This window comes from Ruditapes philippinarum, unplaced genomic scaffold (assembly GCF_026571515.1).
Source record: "Ruditapes philippinarum isolate M1 unplaced genomic scaffold, ASM2657151v2 ctg1057_1_1_1_1, whole genome shotgun sequence".
Classification (NCBI taxonomy): Eukaryota; Metazoa; Mollusca; class Bivalvia; order Venerida; family Veneridae; genus Ruditapes; species Ruditapes philippinarum.
In genome coordinates this window covers 216,279-228,227 of record NW_026860546.1, presented here as the reverse complement: position 1 = coordinate 228,227, position 11,949 = coordinate 216,279, and the positions used below count along the sequence as shown (strand labels likewise).

At 31.7% G+C, this 11,949-nt stretch overlaps 1 protein-coding gene across 2 annotated transcripts; it reads right to left on the bottom strand.

The window, feature by feature from the left end:
• Window positions 1-173: 173 nt before the first annotated feature.
• Window positions 174-10,930, bottom strand: LOC132760550 (uncharacterized). Of its 2 annotated transcripts, none has more exons than XM_060752542.1 (5): window positions 10,784-10,930; window positions 2,822-3,130; window positions 1,743-1,887; window positions 1,045-1,219; window positions 174-745 (listed from the first exon to the last, which is right to left on the bottom strand). In XM_060752542.1, exons 2-5 carry the CDS (start codon window positions 3,090-3,092, stop codon window positions 275-277), a joined length of 1,062 nt encoding a protein of 353 aa, XP_060608525.1. In that variant the 5' UTR covers window positions 3,093-3,130; window positions 10,784-10,930; the 3' UTR covers window positions 174-274. The 2 variants fall into 2 exon arrangements, with proteins under 2 accessions (XP_060608525.1, XP_060608526.1); XM_060752543.1 differs by lacking the exon at window positions 10,784-10,930 and adding an exon at window positions 6,713-6,865.
• Between the last annotated feature and the right edge of the window lie 1,019 nt (window positions 10,931-11,949).

The following is an 11,949-nucleotide window of genomic DNA, read 5'->3' as shown; positions in this document are numbered from 1 at the left end:
TCATTTAGAAGATAGGAATTCTTTATTTCGAGGAGTTTGGGAAAAATGATTACATTGCTAGTTTTATGCTTGTCGTTATAATGTCATAACGTTAATGTTTATAATTTAACAAAACAAATCTCAGCATTTTTAAGGGTTTATGGTGAGTTATATGGCTATATGAGCACTAACACTTTACCAGTGTGGTTTAAGTGATGCATGTTTGTATAAAACAAAGAAACGACTTTATTGCAAAGAGTATTTCATATAATATCACGAACCAGCGTGATTTTTCTCAGAATTCTAAACTTATGAAATACAAAAGGAAACAAAGGAACGTCGCCCCACACGCAGCCCCAAGTGCCCATAGGAGACCGTCCCCTTTCTCGTGGTGTGACATAAAAGCCATGGAGGTGATCATCGCCTTGACAAACCAGATCCCGCTGATGAACTGTAAAACCCAGTCGGTGATGACCCAGGGGTACGTATATCCCCACACATCGGAGTCCACCTTGCGGACGCCGAAATAGAGGAATAGTAACACTCCGACGATCAGTAACGTGCACGCATGTATTATGATAATGACGTGCGCATACGTAAATCCACGCAAGGCCGTTCGTAGAGTGCTGATCATGTGTACCAAGCCAAGTTCGAGCCCGGTTTGTAACCCTTCAACGTTGATGTAGGTGATGAAGGTGTCTTGCAGATCGTCTGTTACTGCCTTTGTCAAATATTGTGATGCCTTCAGGCCGGCTGATATATGTACCTTTAATGTAGAGAAAATGTGAAAATAAGATTTTTCTTGAGTATATGTTTTCTTGGCCAGAATACGTTACTATATTTTTATCTTGAATGAGCCGATGCTGTATAAGCATTTGTATTCTTTATGAAATTGGCATTGAAATTTTAGTAGGTTTCAACTATTTTCAACTGTTAATAATACTGTAAATAATAAGAAGAAATTTCCTCTTATCATTAAAGTAACCATTCAAAAGATATACAAAAAAAGAAAATTAAACGGCCTAATTAAGTTTGCAAAGGAAGAATAATATTTTTAAGTTTTACCATATTGAATTCTCTGCAGTAAAAGATGACCACTTCATTGTCGCAAAAACCGAGCGACCATTTTTGTCGTAAATTGTCGGCAAAGTTTCTCATGATTTCCTGCTGCTCTGTGAATGAAGGATAACTCTGGGTAAGGTCAAGGTAAGGCTCTAGTCTTCCGCATTCGTTGCTGCACCTGATGTAAAATATTAGCATTTGCTAGTTGCATGTGACAAGTTGGACAACTTACTTCAACAGTCTGCACATTTACTGTACTAGTACATATACTTGCAACCTTACACAGGAAGTAAAGGGTCAAGGTTGCCGACTTTAATAACCTGCCACTTCACATAGGTTCAAATCTCACTAGATTCTTTGGAATATTTCATGTGCGTAAGCTATTGTGATAGATTACAGAAGGTTGATGAGTGACAAATAATGCTAAAAACACGACAAATGACAATTAGCCGAGTTGCTACCTTTCACTCTGTCGCTTCACAGACAGTGCGTTTGGATTTTCTTATTTTTGTGCCAAGAGAGTTGTGTTATGACGTCAGTGTGTTGCATTTAGCGGAGATTTCACTAAAAGGTCTGGGACTACCGGGGCTTTCAAAATCCAAAGACAAACACGACGAAATACGAAGCTAAGGGTAGCATTACAAATAACTGGGGGGTGAACCACTATGCCCCGAAATCTTGACAGAACATTCTTTACTTACAATTGTGAACTGTTGAGATCTGGTATTAAAATTCTGTCAATGATTGCCACAGCCACTATAAAACTTTCATGTTCTCCGTTAGTGTTGACGCACAGAGTTGACGTTCTTCTTTGAAGTTCTTTCAGTTGACCATCGATAACTGCACCTGTATTTTAAAGTTTAACGACTACAGTTAAGTTAAAACAGTAATGTTTTCTTGAATAAGATTAGATTGCATTACATTATTCTTTATAAAAAAAATTAATGCAATTATCACAACTGCGTAATATAACACGATAAAACCTGTGCATGTATACTTAGTATATGATTTTGAGATTTTTAATTATTTCATATAGCACATTCCTCTACGCCTACCCTGCTATATTTATATAATGTACTTCTCAATTTTCGAATTTGGAATAGTCTACCCAGTAGCATTAGCAAGTTCAATAGCAACTCGAGCAGACGACAGTATAAGCTTGATCAGACTGCATCTAGGTGGCGCAGGCCGGTCTGACTCCATAACGGTGGAATGCTTGTAGGTTTGTTATATAATCATCGTTAGCTCTCAAAAGATTCAAAGTTATCCGAAAAGAACAAATGTAGATTATATACACTAGATTTAGACAGAACTTTAATAAAACTAGCAGAAGATAAATTATTTTTCTTAATGTAACGTTTGAAAAGTATAACTTAAAGACATACATTATGTAATATTAGTTTAAGCCATTTGGGACTGTTTGTCTGAACACTGTTTGTATGAAGCCATAAGTTTCGACTGACGTGGATTTTTATGTGATGCGTGTGAAAATGTTATTACTTGCTGATAATAGGCAAGAACTGAACTAACATTACAACTATAGGGAAATGTCTGCCGGTATAAACCTTATTAAAAAACAAATGCATTTAATCCGCGGAACACATTGTTAGACAAAACATTGGATAGGAACGGTAACTTCATTCTTCTATGACCTTTAATTGATTGTGTTGAGAAAAGGCAGCAACAAAAATAGAAAAATAAGTTACCCCGAGATAATATCATTCATATAAGAATATATAAATTATACACATGTATAATATTAATGAAAATAAGAACGTACCGGGTTTCTCTGATTCCATCAACTTGTCTGGGTCACAAAAATAATGTCTCCCATTGATTTCTGGTCGTCCACACAATTTATGATCATGCAGTGGGTTGGGAAATGCGCACTGGTTCCACAATCTTGTATTGCTGTATGGTATATGCATGTAGGTGTAACCATCAAATTCATACGCCATTCCCTGACATTGAGGGTAACCGAATGTGTTGTTGATGACGTCACCTTTAACGCCCGCATATGACGTTAACGCAATCAATGCAAGAAGAATCATATTGTAGCCTTTGTCCAGTTCAAGTCGTATTTTTGATTCTGTGATAGAAAAGTATATACATGACTATTTTAGTCTACACATGAACTATTATAGTATAGACATGAACTATTATAGTATACACATGAACTATTATAGTACATACATAAACTATTATAGTACATACATGAACTATTATAGTATATACATGAACTATTATAGTATATACATGAACTATTATAGTACATACATGAATTGATTTAGTATATAAATGAACAAACTATTTTAGAATAGGCCTACGCATGAACTTTTTAGCATATGTACATGAACTTTTTCAGTATGTACATGAACTATTTAAAAACTTAGTAAATACATGAACTATTTTTGTACATACAAGAAATATTATAGAATATAAATGAAAGTTTTTATAGTTTTTACATAAAACCATCATAAAAATTTTGATATTTTTTGCTCGGGGGTTAAACCCATAGAAAATACAAGTTTTTAGTTCTTTTTTAAACATACTTTTTACGCTCTTCGTTTCGACTGCAAAAAAAGTTTTGCAATTTAAATCATTTTAAAATTTATTTCGAGCCTTTTACCTGGAACGGTAACACCAGTATTGGTGTATTGGTGTTGAACCGAGTAGTAGGTTCGAACCGAACCCCAAGGTCCCTGGGTTGAGAGGCAGATACCTTTAAGCGCAAGACTACTGCTCCCTCGAAGCCGCCAATTTACAAACATGTAAGTTTAAACGTGGATGTTTAGTTTTTTAACGCATACGGCGTTTTTAAGATCCATCGCTATATAGGAATTGTCATAGTAAAACTTAAGTGTCTTATCTTAGAATTTTTTTTAAACATTTTATAGATGTATACAGTGTTTGAAACGAGTAGTAAGAAAAAATATGAATAGCTCTACATGAAACCAAGAATAAAAATATGAATAGTTCTACATTAAACCTAGAATAAAAATATGAATAATTCTACATGAAACCAAGTTAAGTCTAACACTAAATGCAGTTGTTGAAATTACACACCAAATAGTTGATAAACTCCAAAAATCCGTAATATACTACCAGAACTAGCTAGCAAGTTTTAACAAACATATATTTTCTAAAATCTTAACATTGGTGACAAAGAGATTTCTTAAGCATTGTCTTAGAGATACATGAATAATTGAAAAGAAGAATAAGAAATATTATAGCAAAAGATTTGGAATTTCCTCGTCACATCAATAATTCATGAAAAAATACCAAGCCACCTGTTGCGAGAAATCGTATAATTTAAACCTTTTGCATGCTCAGAAATTTGTCGTCTGCTGATTATGTTGTCTGATTATTTTGTTATGTTTTTATCCCATTTTCTAGAAAATCAAAAACTAAAACTAAATTAATGAATTATACACTCATATACAACTCATTACACCAATCATTATATAGGTAGATATATAGATAGATAAATAAATAAATAAATAAATAAATAAATAAATAAATGAATGAATGAACGAATAAATAAATAAATAAATAAATAAATAAATAAATAAATAAATGAATGAATGAATGAATGAATGAATGAATGAATGAATGAATAAATAAATAAATTGAAATAAAACTAAGCAAAGAAAGAAGGAAGGAAAGAAAGAAAGAATTAATCAAACAAACAAATAAACAAACAAATAAACAAACAAAGATAAAATAAAAGAAATATAGGGTAATTGTGAAACAGTTTATTACCGGACAATAAGTACAATGGCCGGTACCTAAACGTCTACAGGGCGTTTGTAATCATATCAGCAGGGGAAAAATTAAAGCTTTATTTTATTCTCTCTTTTAATGTATACACAATTTATGTACGTTTTGGTAAAGTAATCGAGTGAGTCATTTGTTGATAAAAAAACCAAACAATATGTCTGACTTTTTCTTACTTTATGTTGTTCGATATTAGTTCAGTGTTTTATTGTTCTGAATATGCACTGCTCAATATCGAAAAGGGTATTAATAACCTTAAATACATGTCGCCCAACATTTTATCAGGACAATAAATGAGATTGTTGTTTTGCTGGTTATGTTGAAATCAGTAATGACGTTTTTTCAAATCATACTACAGAAATCTCAGCATCTGGTCTTGTTAATGACAGAATAATTACACAATTATATATGTTTCTTATGCAAAACCCGGAGTAGGGGGCAATATTTAATTAGCATTGGCACATTTCTTATATAAGTAATTCATGTTAGTCAAGGGTTTACCAGTAGCTTAAATGTATTTCTTATAATTTATTCATGTATATCAAGGGTATACTAACGATTCATCATTAGCCTATTAAATACTAGTAATTTATTGATATAAGGGATCACCGACTATAACCCGTGCCAAAACTTACATGTTTAATGTCCAAAATACCTCACAATATAATTGCAAACGGAATACGTGTTCTACCCAAGTGCCTACTGATGCCTGAAATAATGCACGAAGAGGCACTTGAAGGAAACAACGGCTACCCCTGACTGGGGTTTGAACTCACCTATTTCCTAAGGCCAATATATGACATGGGCTTCAAGGAAAAGAATCAGAATATATAAGGTATGAACAAAAAAAAAAGAATTGATTGTACCAGTACTGACTAATTCCGTTTAGCATAAGTAATCAAATTCTTTTGTAAAAAACCGGGAACGCATTTTCAAAAACATGCGCCTTTGTTACAAGCTTACTGCAGCGACGGACCCGATTGTTTCATTATCAAAACGTTAGTGTCAAATGACATCGCAGTAGCACATGAAAAGCATGACGAACGAATAACATATCAAAAGAAGCGTTTATATCTTAAAAGACGTATATTTTTATGCAAGAATAGAGCTAAAGGACATTTTTGTGCATTAAATTAATATCTGCAGTAGCGTCTGTACTCATGCAATATTGTATACATCTCTTGCAGCTTGAGCTTTGAGTATGTACTCTTAGTCATGCACGAACAAAGTGCATTTATACCCTCTATTTATGATAAAAAATTTCTAATTTTCTGTACTTATTTGATCATATTTCATATCATTTTTTGATGGATTAGTCAAATAAAGGGAGAGTCAAAGTGTCACAATCATAGTGTCAATAAATATATAAATCAGCATTTCAGTATATCCCATTATTTACATATTTCTATTTAAACAAGATTCTTGATTTTACACGTGATCTTTATGTCTCTATTTATTAAGTGGAAATACAAATATACCCGGTAAATTTCCTACCAGACTATGACGCTTTTCATTTGAGATTGATGCAGTACATTTCATCCTTCGTTTATATGATGCTAATTTTAAACAACACTTTGCAATACAATGTAATTAAAAAAAATTTAATAATGACAGTGAAATTATAAATGTACCAATACAAGTTCAGAAAACAATCTCACACTTTACGATATACTATAGGCATACCATGTAATGTTATTTTAAGTGTTATTTTTGTGAGAATTTTTGTTTTGTTGTTTTTAAGTCGCATGAACACAATAAATGTCATGCCATTTTTCAGTATCAATTGCGGAGGAAGTCTAAATTTAAAGTCATATCATGCAGACACGTGAGTAGAACCACCAACTTGTTGAATTGTTACTCCTATATTAGATAATAAAATAAACAAATAACTTACATGTTCACGCTAATTATACACCAACATTCATTCTCATATCATCATTCACTTTACAACATTTTAAACTCCAATAATGACCGCCTATACTAATCAGTTATAACTTTTCGGCGATACTAATCAGTGTATCAATGCTATACAGGAATTTATATCCCTATGTAAACCGATTTTATTGGATGCCGCACGAGGGAAATAGGGCTTTTATTATTCAAGATTAACCACTCTGTTAGAAATATCAACTATGAAATTGTTACGTACAATATACCGTATGACATCTCAATCGCAACTTTTTGGACCTTTACGTCATACTTCGTTAAAGGAACTCGAACCGATAGAGAAATTCGAAGGCCACGGCCAAAGGCAGTAAATCACACACACACAAACACACGCACACGCGCACACACACACACACACACGCATGTACACACAAAAATAGAAACGATTTAACAAATATAAACAAGTAAACAAAATATGAATTACCTAAGTACATTCTAGGAGTTCTTGTTATAATGTATATACATGAACTATTATAGTATATACATGAACTATTATAGTATATACATGAACTATAGTATAAACATGAACTATTATAGTATATACATGAACTATTATAGTATATACATAAACTATTATAGTATATACATGAACTATTTTAGTATGTACATAAACAAACTAATTTAGAATAGGCTTTTGCATGAACTATTTTAGCATATATATATATGAACTTTTTCAGTATGTACATGAACGATTTAAAAATTTAGCATATACATGAACTATTTTTTTACATACAGTAAATATTATAGAATATACATGAACTATTATAGTATTTACATGATCTATTATGAAACTCGTCAGAGGTTCAACGTAGCAAATACAATAATGTTAGTTTAATCTTGACTGCGAAACAAGTTCTTGCAACTTATATTAATCACTTTCGAGTCTGTTACATAGAACTAACCAGTATTTGTGTCATATGACGCAACATGGTTGTGACCCGAGCAGCAGGTTCGAACCAAACCCAAGATCATTGGGTTGAGAGGCAAACACCTTAATCCGCCAAGTTATCGCTCCCATCGGAGACACCAACTTACACACATGTAAGTTTAAACGTGAATGTTTAATTTAAGCTTTTTAACGCAAAACGGCGTTTTAAAGATCGACCGCTATATAGGAATTGTCAGAGTAAACCTTTAATATCTCATCTAATTAAATAAGTTAAATATTTTAAATATGTAAAATGTTTGAAACGTTTGGTTATAATATTCTATATGAACCCTAGAAATAATGAATAATTCTACATTCTATATGAAACCTGGAATACAAATATGAATAATATGAAGCAACAAAATAGTTGGATACCTAGAATAATTAAATTTGAAACCTAAAATAAAAATTTGAATAATTCTACATGAAACCTAGAATAAGAATATGACTAATTCTACATTAAACCAAGTTAAGTTTAACACTAATTGCAGTTGTTGAAATTACACACCAAATAGTTGATAAACTCCCAAAATCCGTAAGATATTACCAGAACTAGCTAGCAAGTTTTAACAAACATATATTTTCTAAAATCTTAACATTGGTGACAAAGAGATTTCTTAAGCATTGTCTTAGAGATACATGAATAATTGAAAAGAAGAATAAGAAATATTATAGCAAAAGATTTGGAATTTCCTCGTCACATCAATAATTCATGAAAAAATACCAAGCCACCTGTTGCGAGAAATCGTATAATTTAAACCTTTTGCATGCTCAGAAATTTGTCGTCTGCTGATAATGTTGTCTGATTAGTTTGTTATGTGTTTATCCCATTTTCTAGAAAATCAAAAACTAAAACTAAATTAATGAATTATACACTCATATACAAAACATTACACCAATCATTAGATAGATAGATAGATAGATAGATAGATGGATGGATGGATGGATGGATGGATGGATGGATGGATAGATGGATAGATAGATAGATAGATAGATAGATAGATAGATAGATAGATAGATAGATAGATAGATAGATAGATAGATGAATGAATGAATGAATGAATGAATGAATGAATAAATTGAAATAAAACTAAGTAAAGAAAGAAAGAAAGAATTAATCAAACAAACAAACAAATAAACAAAGATAAAATAAAAGAAATAAAGGGTGATTGTGAAACAGTTTATTACCGGACAATAAGTACAATGGCCTGGTACCTAGACGCCTGCATGGCGTTTGTGATCATATCAACAGGTGAAATTAAAGCTTTATGTTATTCTCTCTTTTAAAGGATACACCATTTATGTACGTTTTGGTTAAATAATCGGGAGTGAGTCATATGTTGATTAAAAAACAATATGTATGACTTTTTCTTACTTTATGTTGTCCTGTCCGATATTAGTTAAGTGTCACATTTGTTCTGAATATGCACTGCTTAATATCGAAAAGGGTATTAATTAGCTTAAATACATGTCGATCAGGACAAGAAAGAGATTGTTGTTTTGCTGGTTATGTTGAAATCAGTAATGACGTTTTTACAAATCATACTGCAGAAATCTCAGCATCTGGTCTTGTTAATTACACAATTATAAGTTACTAATGCAAAAATTCGGAGTAGGGGGCAATATTTAATTAGCATTGGCACATCTCTTATATAAGTAATTCATGCTAATCAAGGGTTAACTACTATTTCTCATAATTTATTCATGTATATCAAGGGTATACTAATTATATTCATCATTAGCCTATTAAATACTAGTAGTTTATTGATGTAAGGGATCACCGACTATAACCCGTGCCAAAACTTACATGTTTAATGTCCAAAATACCTCACAATATAAGTGCAAACGGAATACGTGTTCTACCCAAGTGCCTACTGATGCCTGAAATAATGCACGAGGAGGCACTTGAAGGAAACAACTGCTTGCCCCTGACTGGGGTTTGAATTCACCTATTTCCTATGGCAAATATGACATGGGCTTCAAGGAAAAGAATCAGAATATATAAGGTATGAAGACACAAAAAAATGTGAATCGATTTTACTAGTACTGACTTATTCCGTTTAGCTTTATTTTCAGTACTAATAATCAGTATTCTTTTATAAAAACCGGGCACGCATGAATAAAAACATGCATTAACGGACGTCATTGTTGCAAGCTACTGCAATGACGGACCCGATTGTTTCATTATCAAAACGTTAGTGTCAAATGACATCGCAGTAGCACATGAAAAGCATGACGAACGAAGAACATATAAAAATAAGCGTATTTATCTTAAAGATGTATATTTTTATACAAGAATAGAGCTAAAGGACATTTTGTGCATTAAATTAATATCTGCAGTAGCGTCTGTACTCATGCAATATTGTATACATCTCTTGCAGCTTGAGCTTTGAGTATGTACTCTTAGTCATGCACGAACAAAGTGCATTTATACCCTCTATTTATGATAAAAATTTCTAATTTTCTGTACTTATTTGATCATATTTCATATCATTTTTTGATGGATTGGTCAAATAAAGGGACAGTCAAAGTGTCACAATCATAGTGTCAATAAATATATAAATCAGCATTTCAGTATATCCCCTTCTTTACATATTTCTATCTAAACAAGATTCTTGATTTTACACGTGATTATTATGACTCTATTTATTAAGTGGAAATACTTAATACCTGGTATATTTCCTAACAGACTATGACGCCTTTCATTTGAGATTGATGCAGTTCATCCTTCGTTTATAAGATGCTAATTTTAAACAACACTTTACAGAACAATGTAATTAAAAAAATGAATAATGACAGTGAAATTATAAATGTACCAATACAAGTTCAGAAAACAATCTCACACTTTACGATATACTATAGGCATACCATGTAATGTTATAAAGTGTTATTTTTGTGAGAATTTTTTTATCAATTTTTTGTTTTGTTGTTTTTAAGTCGCATGAACACAATAAATGTCATGCCATTTTTCAGTATCAATTGCGGAGGAAGTCTAAATTTAAAGTCATACCATGCAGACACGTGAGTAGAACCACCAACTTGTTGAATTGTTACTCCTATATTAGATAATAAAATAAACAAATAACTTACATGTTAACGCTAATTATACACCAACATTCATTCTCATATCATCATTCACTTTACAACATTTTAAACTCCAATAATGACCGCCTATACTAATCAGTAATGCCTTTTCGGCGTTACTAATCAGTGTATCAATGCTATACAGGAATTTATATCCCTATGTAAACCGATTTTATTGGATGCCGCACGAGGAAAATAGGGCTTTTATTATTCAAGATTAACCACTCTGTTAGAAATATCAACTATGAAGTTGTTACGTACAATATACCGTATGACATCTCAATCGCAACTTTTTGGACCTTTACGTCATACTTCGTTAAAGGAACTCGAACCGATAGAGAAATTGGAAGGCCACGGTCAAAGGCAGTAAATCACACACACACACACAAACACACACACACGCGCGCGCACACACACGCATGTACATACAAAAATAGAAACAATTTAAAAAATATAAACAAGTAAACAAAATATGAATTACGTAAGTACATTCTAGGAGTTCTTGAACTATTTTATTTCATAATATCGTGTAAATGTCGACTTACATTATGCAAATTCAAATGTGTGAAAATATACATTATTTATTTATTGATTATTATGTTCTTACAAACAGAAAGCGTAGAAAGACATATGTTGATGATACATTATATTTGATTTTGTCACTGGTATTTTAAAATTGATATTGACTGTCACGCAATATGTTACCGAAATTCACGCTTTTCATTGGCATAGTCAATAACTGTCCTAGTTACTTAGCATGCAAACATTAGATAGTCTCGTTTTGTTAACTTCAAAGTCTCTTGATAAAATTACTTACTACCCTTATAGTTTTAATGTAAACAAAACCCAGCGAGTGAATTTTTCAGAACTTTTTTTAATGACCATTCATAGGAAAATTGAAGGATTTTTTGAAAGGAATAAGATTGAAAGAGATATCCGTCATTCAGATAACAACTTATTTATTTATTTATTTATTTAGAATAAACTTATCATGTTGATATTATCGGTTTGCAAGAAAAACATGATAAAAATTAGCTAATGAATAAAGTACATTTGATTTTTATATATTTAGTTCTTCATTATATTTAATATTTTCTTTAAATTCAAGCAATTACGTATTTCTTGTTTATATGGTAATTTTTGTAGGGTAGGTTAATCCAAAATACCATATG

Coding starts and splice junctions, on each gene's coding strand:
- LOC132760550 (XM_060752542.1), bottom strand. CDS start 3,092: ATGATTCTTCTTGCATTGATTGCGTTAACGTCATATGCGGGCGTTAAA. Junction 1,888..2,821: donor GATGGAATCAGAGAAACCCG/GTACGTTCTTAT, acceptor TTTAAAATACAG/GTGCAGTTATCGATGGTCAA. Junction 746..1,044: donor ACTGCAGAGAATTCAATATG/GTAAAACTTAAA, acceptor TCTACATTAAAG/GTACATATATCAGCCGGCCT.